Consider the following 20,465-nt stretch of genomic DNA (forward strand, 5'->3'; position numbering starts at 1 on the left):
GTTTTACTTAGAATTTGTTCCAAAAATATTTTCATCGAAAACGCTTTCAACTATTTTAAAAGTACTTCCGAACGAGCTTCTAATGTTATTGATATATTCCATGTAATGGATACGAACTCTATCGATAGAACTTGTTCCAAAATAATTAACATAGCTTTGGAGCTTATTGCGTCACTGAAGAAACATTTGAATCATATGATATTTAGTCGACCCTGTCTTCTTTGTAAGGTTCTAAACCCTACAATTGAATAGAAAAGAGAGGAAGAAACCACGAGGTTCTAAGTTCGATTCGTCCTCTCTCAACATCACTTGCATAAAGGGCACAATATTTATTTTCAAAGCGGATCATAGATTTGATTTCTTCATCGCCCAATATCTCTTATATTTAAAAAAAAAAAAAAGAAATTTTTTAAAAATGTCTTATGAATTTATATATTTTTTTTAACTTGTCATATGAAATAAAATTTTAAGCGACTTGTCATATCATTTTTTCGAAATCATTAATTTGTCATATCACCTAACACCGTTAAGTTTTTTTTTATTCAAAATAAATCATATACAATGCGCATGACTTGTGTTCAGAATTATTTCGAACTTTTGAGACCTTTTCACAAGTTTTTTATTTTATTTTTATACATAGATATATTTAAACATGGAGTGGGAGAATAAATTGGCCTAAGACTTTTGACCTCTTTTTCACAAATTCTCTACTTCTTTTTGGTACGAACCGAAAACTTTTGATGGTAAAAAGAACATGCTAGCTTCGTTTGAAAAACTTATTGTCAACTACTAAGAAAGACATTAGGTTCACTAACATGAATTTTAACTAATTGCAAGCTTGCAAGCTTTGAGAATCAGCGAGGTCATTCATGTCTATAAAAAAATGAAGTTGAAATGTCTGAACCAATCTTGAACAGAGGTGAGGATTTGAAATGTCTAGAATAACTTTAAAAATAAGTCATAGGAAAGTCCCATGACTTATTTTAGATGGATAACTTAACGAAATTAAGAGGAGATAATAAATTAATAAAAAATTGGTATGAAAAACTGCTGAAAATTTTAATTCGTATGATAACTTAAAAAAAATGTAGAAGGTATGTGAATAGACATTTTTCATCAAATTTTCCCGTTTATATTTTGTTTATTTGAAAACAGAAAAAGAAAGGGGCAGACAGAAAAAAACCGGTGTGCTGGACGAAAACGAAGGAAGACGGCACCCACCACCCACCCATCTGCTCCTCCTCCACTCCAACTTTCGTCGGAATTCCTTTTCGTTTCCTCGATTCCGAAGGTCCCTTCTCATCTCTCTCTCTCAACGGTTTGAATTTTGCTTTAATCGTTCATCGTTTCCTTCTCTTTGGTGCGTCCGATGCTAGATTTTCGTTTTATTTTTGGAGATTACGCGCCTTTCTCAGTTTGCTATGTAAATTTGTTCGAAGTTTAGGTTTTTTGTTAAGATCGGATTGTGATTGTATGCGATTAGTTTGATGAGCTGTAGAGCAAAAGTTTACAGAATTAGTTTCGAAATATGATAATTAGGGTTAAGCTTGATTTAAGTTTCTGTGCAAATATAAATATATTTTTTTAATTTTCACTTCCATTTCTCAGAATTTTTGAACTTGAAATATACTTAGATTTATGATTCGTATTTTGGATCTTCTTTAATCTGTCTGTCGTCTAGATTTCTTCTGCGTAATGCTATCGAGTTGTAGTTGAGGGATGCATTTGCGTTGCTGGCCTGTTGTTGTTTGGTTATCTGATTGCATGTATGAGTGATTGTGTAGCTTTTCAGGGAAATACCTAAAAGTACTTGGGCGATGATCACCCATTTGTTCCGCTATTGGTGAACTAAAACATTTCTTACGCGTGTTAATATTTTTTTCTCGAGGCGTAGATTTGGCTCCATTCGACTAAGTTTCGTTTAAGCAACCTATTAGGTTCTTTGTACTAGAGTGTATAACCTACATTGCTTGAACCTTACAACGACCACATCATGCCGAATATCCCAGTTCTTTAGTGCTAGCATATGCAGCTTGGATTTAAGCCTTTTTCCGTGATTGAATAGTTTGGAGTGGTGAATGTGTTTAATATGATTAACCTTATATTTATTTTGATTTGGGTGCATTTCAACTGCATTTACAAGAGAACTATGCCAAATATCCCAAGATGGAAACTTCGTATATTTTTTTATGCTATCAAGCCTATTTGAGTTACTAGGAACCTTGTTTTCTGCTTATAACTTTATTTAAGCTTCATAATATGTTATTCCTTTGAAGGGTCAATAGTCATTGTCGTATTAAATTTCAAAGATTTCATTTTCGCAACTTTGAACAGGGGATGGCAGCAGAGGAAGATGCTGACTTGTCAACCTTGAAGTCTCAGCTGGGTCAAACACATGAACCGTGGAAGCAGGAGATAGAACATCGCCAATCCCAAGTAGATGTATTACAAACAAAGCTTATGGAGGTAAAGCTTTGTATAGAGGGGTCGAAGGTAGATTCCAAAAAGGAACTGGAGATTCTTTGGCGGAGAGTTAAAACTACTGCAACGGTGTTAACATACTTGAAATCAAAATCAAGAGTAATGGCTGTTCCTCATTTAGCACATACATCATGCGGCATCAAACAATTAGAAGGGGTGGGCCTTGTTGATAAAAATGGTACACCATTGTCTGGTTGGTCTAGGAATGTTGATCTTACTTCCTTTGATAGTCCAGATGAAGACACTTGGGTTGGGATTAGCAACCAGCATGGTCCTCTGGATGAACAAGATGCGGCTTATATTGGTGAACTACTTAAATCTGTTCAGATGGTTACGGATGTAATGGAAGCTCTTGTGAAGAGAGTTTTAGTGGCAGAATCTGAAACTGCAATTGAGAAGGAGAAGGTGACTTTTGGTCGGGAAGAAATTAAAAAAAAGTCGGTTCAAATTGAGAACATGTCTGTGAAGCTAGAGGAGATGGAACACTTTGCACTAGGTACAAATGGTATTTTAAATGAAATGCGGCAGAGAGTTGAGGATTTGGTTGAAGAAACTACTAGGCAGAGGCTACGAGCTGCAGAAAATGAACAGGAGCTTTGCCGTGTCAAGCGGGACTTTGAGTCTCTGAAATCATATGTTAGCAGTCTTATAACTGTACGAGAAACTCTGCTTTCATCTGAGAAACAGTTTCAAACTATAGAGAGACTGTTTGAGCGGTGAGTATGTTTACTTCTGCATTCAATATATATTCATTCATCTCGAGTGCTTCCACTTCTATCATTTAGCTGGTTATGCCATATTCTTTGCTATCCTTGTTTTTCTCTTGTTTGTCCCACAAATTATCATGGATTGAGTGCCCCATTATCATGGATTGAGTGCTTTGCTGGGCACTGTATTGCTTGTGTCATGGCAAGTGACATCAAACATGAACATGGTAAGTAGAACTTCTTGGTTTGATCAATTGAGGTGCTGATTTTTTTCTTTAAAACAATTGGCCACTCTCTTGAAATCGGAACTTAGTCAATAGAAAAAGATTTTTACGTTGGTACTCTTATATCCTTTAGTTAAGAAAGTGTTGGGCTTTTTCTTTGTTTAGTTTCATTTACATGGCCAAGGCACATAGAATATTACAGAAAAAATGTATTTGAAGTATTTATAATGCTAAATGATGTTTTTAAACATATCTATTTGAATTTCTTTTTCCATTTTTATGAGAATCTTCTTCTCAGTAAAAAGAAAAAAATAGAGATAATCTTTGTCATTATTTCCATAGAAACATGAACGTGTCAGTCTTCTACATATGTGCATGCGCAGGCATATGCATGTGTTTTCGTGTGTGCACAAGTTCTTACGTTTTTTAACAATCGTTGTAATATGGGTTATTCCTCTGTAGCAATTTGATCTCGGCCCTTTTCTGCAACCATCAACTCTAGGTAGAAATGTTTGGTGCTTTATCATTTGATGTTGCTTTGAAACAGGCTAGTTGCGAAAACAACACAGTTAGAGGGTGAGAAAATCCAGAAAGAGACGGAAGTCCAGAAACTTATGGAAGAAAATGTGAAGCTGAGCGCTCTTCTTGACAAGAAAGAGGCCCAACTTCTGGCCATGAATGAACAATGCAAGGTGATGGCTTTGAGTGCCTCGAACATCTAATTTGCTGACGCTCGCTTGCCAGTGGCTTGCTTTGCAACACAGTTCGGATCAGTTCCACCTATCAACGTACCAGAGAGGCATGCAGGAGTGAGCGACTCTGGATTGCAATCTCTGTCCGAGACTCGTTCTTTCAATTGTAACATTGTGAAGAGCCCCTTGAACTCATTGTCTAGTTCTGCATTTACGCTGTTGTTGGACCGTACCCAGAACATCATACATTGATTGGAATACAATCTCATTGTTAATCACTTGCTGTATAGGTTTCATTTGAATGTTATTGGTGAATGATCTGCACTTTGTCTGAACTCCGGCCACATTCTAACTAGAAATGTTTTATAATCTATAGGCTAAACGGGAAGTTGAATCGGCTCTTTTATTCTCAGCATTTGTATTTGCTTCTAAACAGGTACCACAGAAAGACTTGCACAATTTCCTAAAATTATCATGCATCGCCATGCATTTTATTTTTTTACAAAGTTTTATATTTCACATGATAGTGTTACCTTCCAACAGGATCCCCCCAGGATCTTTTTGGTGAGAATCTTGAAAATCCGTGAATTGTGTCCGTTTATCGTACATCGTGCAGTTTTTGTCAAGTATTATTTGTGTTTAATTTTAAATAAAAATATTTAAAATAATTTTTAATCGTACGATGTACGATTAATGAACACGATTCACGGATTTCTAAAATCCTCATAAATTCGGATTCGTGTTACCTTGACTTTCTTTCTTGTATGGGGCCGTTGGGTTTTTATCCTTTTGTAGGATACCTTGAAAAATAATAAGGGACGGTACAACAGCTATTTTGTTTTTAATTTTTTTTTTCAAAAAATCAAAACTCGTTTGTTAATTATTTACATTTTTTTTAAAGCTATTCCCGTGAGTCAACAAAATTTGTGTATCAGTTTTCATTTATTTTAAAACGCAAGACTTACTACTTAAAATACGAGTTTTCAACTTTCATTTTGACAAAAATTAGGGTTACAACGTAAAATTAATTCACAATATAGTGCAATCTAATAATCTATGCCTATTCAAAGTTACCCCTCTGGTAAATGTGGAATTCGTTCTTAACATTTTTTTTTTAACAAACGATATTATCTCAATAAGGGAGAGGGGGTGATCCAGCTATAATTTGCTTCAAATTCACATTTGGCCAGAATCGAAGTTAAGACTTCTCATTTAAAAATGAAATCATTAGACTGTTGTAATAAGTGGTAACATAATTTTTTTTTAAATAAAGAATTTTGTAAAAAAATAATTTGTGTTTTTTCCCTCGGAAAAAACAAAAGGAAAACTTGGAAATCCCGCTGAAAATAACAAAGGCAAACGAACTGAAACCCTAACCCCTCTTTACTCCTCCAATTTGCCCTTTCTGAAACCTAATTTCTCCAAGGGAATTGCAATACCAGATGGCAAATATTCCCAATTGAAAAACCCTTTCGTGCTTTTCCCGTCGAACTACTTGTTTCGATTCCTTTGTTTAAACTGAAGACACGAAAACCTTGACATTTACTCACAATGTCAGTGAGAAAAGCAGGTGAATCTGAACCGCCTCAGCCGGAGGAGGGTGGCAGCTCTTCCCAACTGTCACAGCCAGTCCGAACTTCAAAGCCTGCAGAAGATGGCGACAAGAAGGTAGTGCATTTTTCCGCTGTTCGTCTTAACATTTGGGTTCTAATTTTTTCTTTTAAATTTGTAAATTAGCTCAATAATGTAGTGGGTTTCTAGTGAATCACAACTTAGAGGCTGGAAATTTTGAGTTTTTCTTCTTTTTTCGTTGCAAATTTGTAGTCTTTTGATATTATTTCTGGAACTAGTAGATTTTTTAGTTCATTGACTTTGAGGAAGCAACGGGAAGAATCGAAAGAGATATGCATTTGTTGGTTCCGTATATTTGAATGCCATTTACTTTTCATTTTAGACGTAATACCATAACATGTATGATGATTTTTCGTTTCGGTTGTCATAGAGCACAAACAAGAGACTTAAGGATGTTGATATCTGTGTGCCGATAGTATACGGGACAGTTGCATTCTACCTCGGTAGGAAGGCCAGTGAGTAAGTATTAATTGGGTCTTTGAATAATTTCCGTTTATGCCTTTTTGTATCTTTGAATAATTTCCGCATATGTTTTCTGTTTATTAGGTCTCAGTCCCATAAGTGGACTGTTTATGTTCGTGGAGCAACAAATGAGGACCTTGGTGTGGTGGTAAAGCGAGTTATATTTCAGTTGCATCCTAGTTTCAATAACCCTATGAGAGTGATTGATTCGCCCCCATTTGAGTTAACGGAATGTGGTTGGGGTGAATTTGAAATTGCCATCAGTCTGTTCTTCCACAATGATGTCTGTGAGAGACAGTTAGACTTGTGAGTTGCGTATTCTGATATTGATTTCATCTACTTGAAAACATCCACAAGACAGATCAGTAATTACCAGAGCTCATATCATGCAGGTATCACCATTTGAAGTTATATACTGAAGATGAATCTGGGCCCCAGTCAACCAAGAAACCTGTTGTTGTGGAGTCTTACAATGAAATAGTTTTCCCTGATCCTTTAGAGGCTTGTTTTGCTCGTGTGCAGAACCATCCAGCTGTAGTAGTACCCCGTTTACCTGCTGGTTTTAACTTGCCTAATCCTGGTAAATTTATAGCTTTGATGGATTTTGAACCTTCGCTTCTTATAATCCTTTGATTTTAAATGTTTATGTGGATTTTTTCAGTGTCAATTGATCAGAAGAATGACAAGGAACGGGGGGACACAAAAGATCATCCCCTTAGTCAGTGGTTCTTGAATTTTTCTGAGGCAGATGAGCTCTTAAAACTTGCAGCGGCTCGTCAAGAGGTTAGAATTAGTACCTATGTTCTCTTTCAATTTTTACTAGTCAATGTGGTCAATGCTCTTTTAGTTTTATTCTATTCGTCTAGTTGTAAAATGCTAATACTTTGGAACTAGTATACAATTTCTTTTTCCTCACTCCCCCAACCTAATAAGAATGGAAATACTGGCCTTTCTTTTTTAGCTTATATGATCATGTTAATTGTGGTCATGTTTAGGGTACTGCTGTCTAAGATTACTAGAGATTACATTCTTTTATTAGCTTCTGTTGAGGTGGTTATGATGATCTGTTTCTCTTCCCTTATAGTGTATGTATATCCTCTCTAGGTCTGTCCATTGTTTTCAAGTCTGAGTCGTTATTGCTGGATGTCTTACATGTCCCACACTATCTTGAATGCATTTTTAATCATCTCGGGTTTCACTTGTAGCTATGACCCTTTGCATGTACTGTTGCCCTTATCAATTCTTGCAACTTGTATTCCTCTTTCTTCTTACTTTTGGTCAAGTCTAATACCGGGTTATAGTTGAGTGTCCTGTGTTTTTCACTAAACAGAAAGCGTATGATGAGTTTCATCTTGTAACTTTTATTTTATGGGCCTGGTTTCACGTGTAGGCATATGCCTAGTTCAAAGTACTGAGTCGTTGCTCGTTTTGCTCTTCCTTTTGTGCCTGTTTGAATGGTCTGACTGCAGATTTCTATATTGGGATTTTTGGGAGAATAACATGTTTACATTGCCTTCAACTTGATAGGTCCAAGCCCACATTGTCAGTGTGAGAAGAAAACTGAGTATGTTGGATGGGCCGCCCCAACTGTCAAAACCACCGTCAGGATACGAATATGCATGATCATGCTAGGTCATCCTTGAAGTTTCCTCGTCGGTGTAAATCACGGAAGATCAATGAATGGTTATTGATGTAAACATGTGTATCCACAGTTACGGTAAACTCCATGTTTTTTAAATCTCTCCTTTAGAGCTAACTGAAGGTTAGTAGAGGAACAACAAAGGAGCATATCACTGAACACGAATTAGAAGTTTGCGTGCACGAACACATGAATGTAAAATATGTATGAATGAACTTATGCGTATGTTGAAGTTACATGTATATTTTGATTGGTCGATTTGTGAGTATGACGTGAACTATCATAAGCCACTCGGTTTCTTTGTGAGTATGACGGAACTATCATAAGCCACTCGGTTTCTTTGCTCATTTTGTCTTAGTAATTTTGATGGTTTTCAGTCTTACAAGCCGAGTCTACTGTCACTGAACGCAAGAGGTTCAATTTCAGCTCTCAGCTAGAAGTTGAATACATGATTCGAACCGCTTCCAGTCATTTCACACATTTTAGTTACTGTTGCATCAAACATTCTAGTCATTTCAAGCAGCTTTAATCTGTTCATTAACTTCTGCTTATTCAGCGACAATGAATGTAATCGGATTAATCAAGTGTTCGAGTGGAACTCTGAATTCAAATGCAGAGAATTCTGACTTTCGATACAGTGATTTGCAATGCAATGTTCAGTTTCTGTGTTGTTTTCCTCTCACGTCAGGTTCTTTAAACATGGCATTCGCATGACCATAAATTGTTAGGTTTTGAACATCTACTGTAACACGAGGTCTCTCTCTCTCTCTCTCTCTCTCTCTCTCTCTCTCTCTCTCTCTCTCTGTGGATTGGCAATCATGGTCGCGCCTTCAGCTAAGATGATATGGTCTGTGGTGCCTCCAGTATTCAATTCTGAACTCTCTACCCATATTCATATCCACAACATGGGTAGCCGCATATGTGACTCGGTTCTTTGGTATTGGAGGAACTCTTTGGTTCATTGAGTTTTGCCATAATGAATTTATAACACCAAACTGGTATATGATATATTGATAGGGAAAATTCTTTCATACGAAGACGTATATCGTATGAATACAGTCAAAACTGCTGGACCAGCATAATTGGTGTTCGTATGACAAATTTTCCTATCAATACATCATATACCAACTTTTAATTGGTTCGAGCGTTAGCATGTAGTACCAGCAAGGGCGGCCATTTGCGTTCATGGGTTGGGTTTTTGTTAACACATATTCCGTTCGAGCATGATTAGAGTCAATCCGAACATGACACGATTATTAAAGGTACTATACGATTGATAGATGACACGATTATTAAAGGTACTACACAATTGACAATGACCCGTTTATTATTCGTAAGTACAAAATTATCCATAAAATATAATATTTTCATCAAAGAAAAGAGTTAAGCTTATAGTCTCACCCCTCAATGGAAATGTCTTATCTTGTGATCTTCGGTTATGTGAATCATATACATGTTAAAATGTTACATGACTGTGAAAGTGTTAAAGCATGTCACTTCCGGGACATGCAAATTGACTCGAAACACGAATTGTCTATTAATTGTGCTACACAGGTTGACACAATTATGATACAAACATATTATGGTATGAACAGTTCATTTCATGTCATTTTCGAGTTTGGTTATCGCGTCGTGTCCAAACTTACCACTCCGCATACATATTCTCATACAACCTGCATGGATACGAAACATTGTGTCTTTGTTTGTTTGTATATAGGAATTTAGGGTAATCATTTGGAATGTGAAAGAATACAACAACAACAAAGCATTTTCCCACTAAGTGGGGTCGGCTATATGAATCCTAGAACGCCATTGCGCTCGGTTTTGTGTCATGTCCTCCATTAGATCTAAGTACTCTAAGTCTTTTCTTAGGGTCTATTCCAAAGTTTTCCTAGGTCTTCCTCTACCTCTTCGGCCCTGAACCTCTGTCCCGTGGTCACATCTTCGAACTGGAGCGTCAGTAGGCCTTCTTTGCACATGTCCAAACCACCGTAACCGATTTTCTCTCCTATTTCCTTCAATTTCGGCTACTCCTACTTTATCTCGGATATCCTCATTCCTAATCTTATCCTTTCTCGTGTGCCCACACATCCAACGAAGCATCCTCATCTCCACTACACCTACGTGTTGATGCTTCACCGCCCAACATTCTATGCCATACAACATTGCCGGCCTTATTGCCGTCCTATAAAATTTTCCCTTGAGCTTCAGTGGCCTACGACGGTCACACAACACGCCGGATGCACTCTTCCACTTCATCCATCCAACTTGTATTCTATTGGTGAGATCTCCATCAAATTCTCCGTTCTTTTGCAAGATAGATCCTAGGTAGCGAAAACGGTCACTCTTTGGTATTTCCTGATCTCCGATCCTCACCCCTAACTCATTTTGGCCTCCGTTTGCATTGAACTTGCACTCCATATATTCTGTCTTTGATCGGCTTAGGCGAGGACCTTTAGATTCCAACACTTCTCTCCGAAGGTTAAGCTTCGCGTTTACCCTTTCCTGCGTTTCATCTATCAACACTATATCGTTTGCGAAAAGCATACACCAAAGAATATCATCTTAAATATTAAGTTTGTGATCTTCGCTAGATTGCTCCGGTCATTAGTGTGGATAAATATGTAAATGGATAGAGACAGGAAGCAAACACAAGATGTACGTGGTTCACCCAGATTGGCTACGTCCACAGAGTAAAGGAGTTCTCATTAATTGTGAAGGGTTTACACAGTATATAGGTTCAAGCTCTCCTTTAGTGAGTACAAGTGAATGATTTAGTACAAATGACATTAGGAAATATTGTGGAAGAATGATCTCGTAATCACGAAACTTTTAAGTACCGAAGTGTGGTATCGTCTTCACTTGCCTTATCTGTCTCATAGGTAGATGTGGCATCTTCTTTGGAAGTACTCTTCCTCCCTCCAGGGGTGGTATCTTTAACTGGTGGAGATGCACAAGGTAATGTATCAATTTCACTTGACGCTTACTTGTAGTTTCAGGCTTGGTCAAGCGCGATACAAACCATGTAGTAGGAGTCCCCCAAGTCGCCGAGCTAGGGGATCTGCTGAAAGAGGTGACAGACAAGGTAAGTAATCAGAGCTCCAAGCAATCAGTCCCAGATCAGAAGTTTTGATTTCGAGTTCCGGCTGATTGTTATCCTTCTCCTTATCTTGCAGGTAGCATGAAGGATAAAGAGAAGAAAATGAGAAAAGGTGATATGAGATACTTTTGCTTTTGAAGAAGTAACTTTCCACAGGCTTATTCTTGAACTAGGCTGGAGGGTTTTCTTGTTTCCACCAGAGTATAAGGCCGACTGAAGAATTTGAGGGTCAAAACAAGTCCATCAAATCTAGAGTACGTTTGACCCTGCTGATATGGGATACTTTTGCTGTTGACAAAGTAGTGGATGTATCGGCACGTGTTCTGTTGCGCGTGTCTCCACATGCTTCCTTGTATCCTTCTCACTTGCCCTATTTGTTCCTCAGGCAGATGTGGTATCTTCTCGGGAAGCATAAGATGTTGAAGATGAGTACTCGAGAGCAATAGGGTTCCAGGCAGTCAGTTCCGGACTGGAAGCTTGATTCCAAGTGCTGACTGATTGCTCTCTTTCTCCTTGTCTTGCAGGTAAGAACAAGGCCAAAGGAAAAGACAGGAAAAAAGCATGATATGGGATACTCTTGCTTTTAACCCTGATGATATGAGATATTCTTGCTCTAGTGTAGCTTGTTTGCAGAGGTATTCTCGGGGGGAAAGAAAGCTGAGTATTTCGAGAGGCTTCGTTGGGAGTGCCCTCTCAGATATGAGGAAGGGTTGAGCATTTTTGCAAGTCTGCCTGTCCGTTGAGGATGGAGGTCGACATATATAGGAGTCTCCTTAACAATGAGTAATACTATTCTTTTACCCTGCTTGGTCATAGCACGGTAGTGGGAGCTGCCAGCTTCACGTGTTTTAACTCTGTCAGAGCACTTTGAAAAAGTGGTCTGTGGTATCTGGAAAGCTGATGTTACGTGTGGAGATTACAGACAAGCTTTATCCAAGGAGATATGGCTCTCGAAGTTGAGAAAGCGGTGTGAGGATTACAGACAAGCTTTATCTAAGGGGCTCTCGAAGTTGAGAAAGCGGTGCCTTTTCGGTTTTCGAACAAGCAATCCTGTTGGGGATCTGTCTCTCGAGATTCGGAGAACGGTGCCTCTTCGATTTTTGAGAAAGCAATCCTGCTAAGAGTCTGGCTCTTGAGATTCGGAGAGCGGTGTCTCGTCGCTTTTTGAGAAAGTAATCGTGTTGGGAGTCTGGCTCTCGAGATTTGGAGGACGGTGCCTCTTCGATCTTGAAGCAAGCAATCTTGTTGGGAGTGTTTTCTCGAATGTGAGTAAAGGTTAGGCCTGTTTGCTAGTCTACCTTGCCACGGAGCACAGAGGTTGACCCACAGGGACTTTCCAATTATCCAGCAATGGTCCTGTTCCTTTACCCTTGTGGGTAAAAATATGGTAGCTAGACCTTCCAAATTTATGTGTCTAAACTTTGTTCGTGCTATTTCTTTGCTATTCTTTTACCCTTCTTGGTCATAGCGATGTAATGGGAGCTGCAAGCTTCACGTGTCTAAACTTTGTCAGAGATTTTTGACAAAGTTATATGTGGTACCCGTGAGCTGATGTTGCGTGTGGAAAGTGAATGATTGAACAGTAACATTCACGTGCTTTCTACTTCACTAGAAATCTTCGACAGAATGCCCGTGATTTCCGCAAAGTTGAGTGTGCATGTGACAGGTGCTGACAAAGCTGAAAAAGCAGGTGCCTCTTCGATTTCTGAGATCGGCCCTCGTGGTCTCTGAGCAGCCCAGCTTTTGAGAAAGCAAGCGCCTTTTCGATTTCTGCGATCGACCTTCGTGGTCTTTGAGCAGCCCAGCTTTTGAGAAAGCAAACGCCTCTTCGATTCCTGAGATCGGCCCTCGTGATCTCTGAGCAGCCCAGCTTTTGAGAAAGCAAACGCCTTTTCGATTTCTGAGCAGGCGCCTCTTCGATTTCTGAAGCTCCATCGAGTGCGGATTTTTATAGAGGCTGGTATTAAGTTCCAAAGCACACTTGAATCTCCACCAGTAGAAGCTCCCTTCTTGCATTTCTAAGATCTTGATTTGTCCGACTTCTTTTCTCTTCAACACCTTTGAAAATGTCTGGCCCCTCCGACCGTCGTTTTGACTTGAACCTTGTTGAAGAGGCAGCCACGCCTTCTCCAGACAACATATGGCGCCCATCCTTCGTATCCCCTACTGGTCCTCTTATCGTTGGGGATTCCGTGATGAAGAATGATATGACCGCTGCGGTGGTGGCTAGGAACCTTCTCACTCCCAAAGATAATAGACTACTTTCTAAACGGTCTGATGAGTTGGCTGTTAAGGATTCTCTGGCTCTCAGTGTTCAGTGTGCAGGTTCTGTGTCTAATATGGCCCAACGCCTATTTGCTCGAACCCGCCAAGTTGAATCATTGGCGGCTGAAGTGATGAGTCTCAAACAGGAGATTAGAGGGCTCAAGCATGAGAATAAACAGTTGCACCGGCTCGCTCATGACTATGCTACAAACATGAAGAGGAAGCTTGACCAGATGAAGGAATCTGATGGTCAGATTTTACATGATCATCAGAGGTTTGTGGGTTTGTTCCAAAGGCATTTATTGCCTTCGTCTTCTGGGGCTGTACCGCGTAATGAAGCTCCAAATGATCAACCTCCGATGCCTCCTCCTTCTAGGGTGCTGTCCAGTACTGAGGCTCCGAATGATCCCCCTCCGGTGCCTTCTCTTTCTGGGGCTCTGCCGACTGCTGAGACTTCTCCTAAGCAACCTTTGTGAAGGCTCCCTCTTGTTTGTTTATTTTGACTTGTGTATATGTACATATTTGTAACTTCTTAGAGATATCAATAAATAAGCTTTGTTTCATTTCAACGTATTGTGTTAAATACACCAAAGCCTTCTTCACTAAGTTCTTTGAATTTTTCTTTTGTTGAAGCTTGTATGTTGAAGCTTTGTGAGTGGAGCATGTAGGTTGAGGTAGTGTTCCCTTAATTTCCCGGGTGGGGAAAACTTCTCGATTGGAGACTTGAAAAATCCAAGTCATTGAGTCAGGTCGGCTATATGAATCTTAGAACGCCATGCTGGCTGAATTTTTGAGCCTTAGAACATGGGTTAATTAAATTCTCTCAAAAGTGAGTTAGAGAGACAGAGGGAGAGAGAGACTAGTACTGTAACAACTGGTGCTCATTTTATTAGGAACATGTGTCTTTAACTTACCAGCAGCTCCTGCTGCATACATCTTTGTATTTGTATGGTCTGGTTTTTGGCTTTTGGTTTTATCAAAATGGTAAACATGGGCAGTCTTAAATGGTGAGACATTTCCAGAACTCGTTGCGCATTTGGAACTCAAGTTGAACATGTGCACCTACAAATTATCTCTGTATATACATGTGTGTGTGTGTGTAAATGAATTCATCTGCAAAGTTTGATAATTTTATACGAATTTTAATTCTATTATTTTTGTTTATAAAAATGTATGGTTGTCAATGAGTTTCAGTGCCACAAGGCGGCAAGCAACACCAAAAGATGTGACTGAGAGAAGTTTGCCCCCCGTTTTGGAGGCTTAGGGCAACTGGGCTTTTTCTGTTGGGCATGGGAGTTTGGTTTGTTGCTTTTTCTGTTGCTTTGTGTACATGACAAGCATAGAAAAAACGGTGAGACAAATGCGTGTTCATTTGGTCCCCTATTGACATCGACGAGATCCTAACATATTTCTGAATCATTAGCACTCCTGAGTGTGGTAGGAATATAAGGTTATATTTTGATGACACTCAAGTCTTTACGTATTTAGTTAGGAACTATCATTTCTTATACCACACTATTGAGTCTTAAACAAAAGGCTTCTAACAATTCCACTCACATGTGGACGCAATTTGTTATTAAACGATAATATATAAACATCCATTTGTAGACCGTTCAAGGACGAGAAATTGAAGTAGGATATTGATTTGGTGGTGGAGAATATAAGTATGAGATGAACAGTAAACTCAAACGTTTTATGTTCTCAAACGTTTGATACGGAGAATAACATGTACTCAACCTAACTTTAAACCTAACACCACCTTTTTATCTTAAGGCTTTGTATCCAATGGAGTAATTGCATATACGCGTGATTACTTTGCTTGGTACCGAAGAAGAAAAAGGCAAATCCACACCATTATTTGGATTTGGACCACCTTTTGGAAAAAAGAATTATATTTCACTTGCCAACCAAAAGATCTTTTGACCCCTTGTTCTTGAAAGATTTAATATTGTTTTTCAGTTAGCTGGATTCTATTGCACTTAAAAACGAAGATTTCGCCTTTATTCTTAATAGTCACTAAGTAACTAATTGAGGTTAAGAGTTGTATCAACTTTCAGCTTAAGCGTCTGTATTTGATTAATAGTTGATAATTATTAATCGAGTTAACAATTTAGTTACTTTTTACATCTTTACAAATCTTATTTCCGTAATTTTTTTTAATTGTTTTTGTATTCGTAAAGCACAAAATGAAAGTTGTTAAAGAAAGACATGCTTAAATTTTTGGATTGTATGGTTTAGAAGAAGACTGACGTATTTGCATATATATTAGTCTGGTTGTATTTCTCTCCTTAAAACTAAAAGAGGCTGCATATTCAATCCTCCTTCAAACATTCATCAAACAAATTTGTTATGCAGTATGCACCATGGACGCCCATCGTCTATTAAACAAATACAGTCACTTTATTTTTTGACCAAGAATTGGATGTACCCAAAAAGTTTACCAAATAAAGGACATCGCAATTTCTTTACCTTTTTGGTGCGACATGCAAAATAGTTTACTATAATAGAGAGTTAGATCCATTCAGTGTCTTATTTTTTTTCATTTAAATTATAATTTCATTTACTATAAAATTTAAAAGATTGAAATGTCATTTCTTGACCCATTATTATTCTTAAAATAGCTTCTAGTATGCTATTTTCCCACACATTATAATTCCTAAAAAAATTGAAATGATATTTCTCCAACAACGGAGTCTGATCTGCTAATAATCTATCAGCAACGAATGATCTCCTCCAAATGCTTTGCTGATCTATGATTATGCACTCCAATAAATATCATTAATATCCAATCATCATCAGTTGCTAACTTCTTACACTTTAATTGGAGGGGCGTCCATAATTTTTCGTTCCAAAATTCCTTCAATCATTATTCTTTATGTCTTTTTTGCAAATTTGTCTTACATATTATCCATTCTTGTTATTCTGTTTTAGTTCAGGATTAATTTATAATGGATGGAACACAAAATTGTCAAGTTTATAGAGGAAAGGGATCATAGCTAAATAATTAAGAGCAAAGGGTCATAGCTCAGTAATTAAAGCAAAGGGGTCATACTAGGTCTGAATTTTCTTTCTGCCAATATCGTTTGTATTTATAAAAAGAAGGTTACGGAAGCATGTATTATGCAACTCCAATTTTAGCTACTGTATATGCTATATTTACATTATAAAAGTTCGAAACATCCAATAACTTTTACTATATATAAAATAACATTCTTGTCTGCGTTAGTGACTATGAAACGAAACCTAATTGAAAGAATATGTTCCGTTAAGGTTGAGAGGAATACAAGAGAGTTGAGTGTGACAGATCCTTCCATCAAGAAAAACATTACAGATTTTTCTTTGGCCAATCCACTGTTCATGATAGTAAACTTCGAACAAACACATTCTCGAATTTTCCAAAGCTCATATATACAGAATGAATAAAACTATTTGAACATCTGATCAAACTATTTCTCTAAAAGGGGACCTCAACCTCTAGTTAATAATTAATAACCATTTTATAATCACTTTAGTTTTTTTGATACGGAGAGTGTTGTAAACATTCCTAGAATAAGTATGATTGTGTAAATCCTAGATTAGATTTGATTCTAGTTATCCTTTCCTATTACAACTTGTATTACTTGGAGGAGAATGAATATCTTCTCTCCCTTTACTACTATAAATAAAGGCACAATGTAGGAGGGATAACAACACACACATTCCCCTACAATTCTACAAACACACATCTCTCTCATCTCTCTCCACTGCCGCCGGCCCTCTCTATATTGTCAGATAAAAATAGACCACAACAGAGAGAACATATCACTTTAGTTTTTGTAATACGGAGAGAACATATGGTAGAAAGGAGAGGGAGAAAGAATAGAAAAGGGTGGGAGGATGAAAAATACAGAGAATGTATACTTTTAACTGCATTGAAAGATTTGAGAATCGAAGAGAAAAGGAAGAACAAAAGAGAAATGAAATCTCTTGTATATTGAATACAATGAATGTCTCAAAGTTACAAATGAAAGTTACAGAAAAATTCAAGTTACAAAGCACTATAGCTGGCTATTATAAACTTATTAACCATCCTATTGAGCTAGACCAATCTAATTCATTATAAATTAACCACTCACAAGTTAATGCTTGTCAATATGTACAAAATAAAAACCTGAAAAGGAGAATCATATATTTTTTTAGTTTTCACTTATGTAAAATTCCATTGTGATTTATTGTTTTCCTCTGTCTTTCGATCTTCTTTCTTCCTTTTATCTTTATGCCATTTGAATTCTGAATTAGAAAGACAAACAACACAAAAAACAAAACTATTATCAAACATATTTTAAACATTATTAGGAGTAACAGAATACTCGTATGAGTAGTGTGGATGCAAATTTCTTTCTCCTTGATCTTGGACAAAATTGCACCTACAAAACAATTAACACCTTAGGGTCAAGGCCAAGAGCCTCACGCGTCCACGATGAATAGGGGGCTTTGGCCGAAGAACCTCCGATGCCAAAATTAGAATTTAGAGAGAAAAGTGTTCAGAGAGTATTGGGAATTTCGCAAGTGTGTTGGATTGATTTTTTGGTGAAAATGGGAGCCTATTTATAGGGATAGGGTGTAACTTATGGTTTAATGTGCGATTTAATTGATTAATTAGGCAATTAATCCATTAATTGGTTAATCAACATATTTTTAAAATAAATATTTTGGGGGTTATGTAATTTATATGGGATGTTTTGAAGGTTATGAAATAATTACCTCATGAAAAATATAGGATAAGGATGGATGAAATAACTTTAAATTTGTTACCTATTTTGGACACTTTTGATTTGGTTGAAGGATGATTGCCCGCTGCTCGCGCGTAGGAATCCCGTTGTACCTCAAGAGTATTTTTGTTCTCTTTTATCTAAAAATCTACGTATCGCCTTGTGATTATTTTTTGTTCCACAAGTAGATACTAAACTAGTACATAGAGATAGAGAAAGGGTTCCCATGGTGTACATTTCGAGGGAAGCAAGGGTAGGCCAAGCCGCCCCAATGGGGTTGCTAGCAACCATGCATGCCTCTTGAACACTGTTTTCCCTAATTGACTTGTGAGTTGTTCTTTGCCCCCACATATCACATGGCCTTGTTTGCTCACAAAACCAGTTCCCTAATTCACTCCCTCCTCATTTTTTTTTTTTTTTTTTTTTTGAAAAACACTCCCTCCTCATTTAAATACCTCCCTAGCCCTCCAATCTCCCCCATCAAATCATCTTACACACTTCCCCTCATCTCTCATCTCTCTCTCTATACCCTCAACCCATTACACAATACTATTCAAACCTTTTACACAAACACAACAATGGCTATCAGCAAAAAATCAAACAAGCTACCTCAAACAGCAGCTTTAAAGCAAATTCTGAAGAGATGCTCAAGCTTTGGGAAGAAAAATGTGTACAACAATGAATGTGGTCTTCCGGACGATGTGCCAAAGGGGCATTTTGCAGTGTATGTCGGTGAAAACAGAAGCAGATATATTATCCCAATTACATGGCTGGGGCATCCAGAGTTCCAAACTCTTCTCCAAAGAGCTGAGGAGGAGTTTGGATTTAACCACGACATGGGTTTAACTATTCCTTGCGAAGAAGTCGTTTTTCGCTCTCTAATCTACCAAATATATTGATTTCTTGATCGTCGTCTGGGTGATAAAGAAAAGGAAGGGTTTTTCTTTTTTGGGTTTCTGCAGAATGTGCAACAGAAATGAAGCTTATTGCTAGCTGCGTCATTCTTTTTTCACGCTTTCTGCAAACCTTGATTAATTTGTAATATAAATTGATGTATATGTCGTCGAAACTTGGTGGCTCTAATTGACAGTGATTTATTAACGTTAGTGATTGTATATTGATGATGCTTATGATCATATGTAAGGAGTTATTCTTCAGTGAGACATTTAATGAAGGACTTCAAGGGGAGCTCTAAATCTCCCTTTTTAATCTCTCTCTCTCTCTCTCTCTCTCTCTCTCTCTCTCAATCTATTCTGTCTCGTTTTGACTTCTATCTTTAGGTTTAGACACCTTAATTATCTTGCATTAGTATGAAAAGTTGGAGTTCATGCAATAAACACTATGAAAAGTTGACTGATATCCTTCACGTGAAATGCTAAGGAGACTCGCTCAAAAAGCAAGTCTCCCAGACTCACTAGCCACATACGAATTGGCTTAACAAAGAAATTGTAACACGAGTCTACCATTAAATAATGAAATAAAAAAAAAAACTGCAACAATAACTATGAGTTTTGAAGAAACCAAAACGTCAATCTGACTTCCAGACAAGCCCGACGAGCTGTGAGGGCCACCTTGAATTATAATTTTTACCGAGTAGCGGGTAGAATCTTTTGCAAACGAATACGCGAAGGGCGACAGTCTTGTTACAATATAGTAAGTTATTCTTAGTGGATGTCTTGAAATTATCCATCGTCATTATTCATTTTTGACTCTCTACCTTCACATTTAATGGGTTTATTAACAGAAATGCCACATGGCATTATTCTAGTGGTTAAGTTTGTTAATATAAGTAGAAGAGTATTATTGTAATTGGGATATATGGTTATATAAAGGATTGTATAGCTATCATTTCCTTAAGTTTAGTTGTATACATTTTCTCTAATCAATCAATACAATCTCTCTTGTTTTCTCTCTACCAATTCTTTCTCTTCCTCTGTACCAATCTTCATCTTTTGCAATGTATTTAACATGTTATCAGAGCCACCAAGGCTCACGCCATGGATCTTGGTGGTCGATTCCTCTTCTATTTTTCTTCTTTACTTTCTTTCGTTTCCGCGTATTTGATTGTTTATGCTTCCGTATTCATAGTTCTTATATTTTTTTTTTTGGTCTTTGGATTTTTCTTCTGAGGGTTTTGTGTTTAGTTTTGGGATTTTTCTGCTATGAAAAGATCCAAGCATTTTCATGGATAACAGGAATCAAGAATCTCAATTTTTCATCTGGGTTTCACCGCAAATTTTCACTGGGGCTTCGAGTTCGAGCAAATTGGGCTGCTAGAGAAAGATTTCCCTGGAAGCGACATAGAGTCGCTTGATCTCCAACTCCGAGAGCTGAACCTGTTTCCCCGGCTTGGCCTGTCAGACCTCCTTAAGCTGAACCTGTTTCCCCGTCCATTGCTCCCTGCCCCTGCGATGCCATTCAATTGGGTTCTCAGATCCTCCCTCGAACGGCTCGGATATCTCCTCGAAAGAAACCCTAGAAATCCCAGAGAACAATCTTTCGGGTTTTCTTG

General features: G+C 37.7%; 3 protein-coding genes across 3 annotated transcripts; all 3 read left to right on the plus strand.

Annotated features, from left to right (window-relative positions):
* The first annotated feature begins 1,087 nt into the window (after positions 1 to 1,087).
* On the plus strand, positions 1,088 to 4,382 carry LOC103436143 (uncharacterized). The gene is made up of 3 exons (XM_008374569.4): positions 1,088 to 1,291; positions 2,335 to 3,197; positions 3,960 to 4,382. The coding sequence occupies exons 2-3, from the start codon at positions 2,338 to 2,340 to the stop codon at positions 4,132 to 4,134; spliced, it is 1,035 nt and encodes a 344-aa protein (XP_008372791.3). The 5' UTR covers positions 1,088 to 1,291; positions 2,335 to 2,337; the 3' UTR covers positions 4,135 to 4,382.
* Positions 4,383 to 5,398: 1,016 nt separating this feature from the next.
* LOC103436144 (transcription initiation factor TFIID subunit 14b-like) lies at positions 5,399 to 8,095 on the plus strand. Its single transcript, XM_008374570.4, has 6 exons — positions 5,399 to 5,772; positions 6,107 to 6,195; positions 6,283 to 6,504; positions 6,591 to 6,778; positions 6,860 to 6,981; positions 7,726 to 8,095. Exons 1-6 carry the CDS (start codon positions 5,656 to 5,658, stop codon positions 7,819 to 7,821), a joined length of 834 nt encoding a protein of 277 aa, XP_008372792.3. The 5' UTR covers positions 5,399 to 5,655; the 3' UTR covers positions 7,822 to 8,095.
* Positions 8,096 to 18,424: 10,329 nt separating this feature from the next.
* LOC103436135 (auxin-responsive protein SAUR50-like) lies at positions 18,425 to 19,166 on the plus strand. Its single transcript, XM_008374558.4, has one exon. It carries the CDS (start codon positions 18,532 to 18,534, stop codon positions 18,850 to 18,852), a length of 321 nt encoding a protein of 106 aa, XP_008372780.1. The 5' UTR covers positions 18,425 to 18,531; the 3' UTR covers positions 18,853 to 19,166.
* Positions 19,167 to 20,465: the final 1,299 nt, after the last annotated feature.

Source organism: Malus domestica, chromosome 15 (genome assembly GCF_042453785.1).
Source record: "Malus domestica chromosome 15, GDT2T_hap1".
Taxonomy (NCBI): domain Eukaryota; kingdom Viridiplantae; phylum Streptophyta; class Magnoliopsida; order Rosales; family Rosaceae; genus Malus; species Malus domestica.

Excerpts from the sequence above, each read along its gene's own strand:
- LOC103436143 (XM_008374569.4), top strand. The coding sequence starts at position 2,338 with ATGGCAGCAGAGGAAGATGCTGACTTGTCAACCTTGAAGTCTCAGCTG. Across the intron at positions 3,198-3,959 it reads ATAGAGAGACTGTTTGAGCG|GCTAGTTGCGAAAACAACAC; the intron begins GTGAGTATGTTT and ends GCTTTGAAACAG.
- LOC103436144 (XM_008374570.4), top strand. The coding sequence starts at position 5,656 with ATGTCAGTGAGAAAAGCAGGTGAATCTGAACCGCCTCAGCCGGAGGAG. Across the intron at positions 5,773-6,106 it reads CAGAAGATGGCGACAAGAAG|AGCACAAACAAGAGACTTAA; the intron begins GTAGTGCATTTT and ends CGGTTGTCATAG. Across the intron at positions 6,196-6,282 it reads CTCGGTAGGAAGGCCAGTGA|GTCTCAGTCCCATAAGTGGA; the intron begins GTAAGTATTAAT and ends TCTGTTTATTAG.
- LOC103436135 (XM_008374558.4), top strand. The coding sequence starts at position 18,532 with ATGGCTATCAGCAAAAAATCAAACAAGCTACCTCAAACAGCAGCTTTA.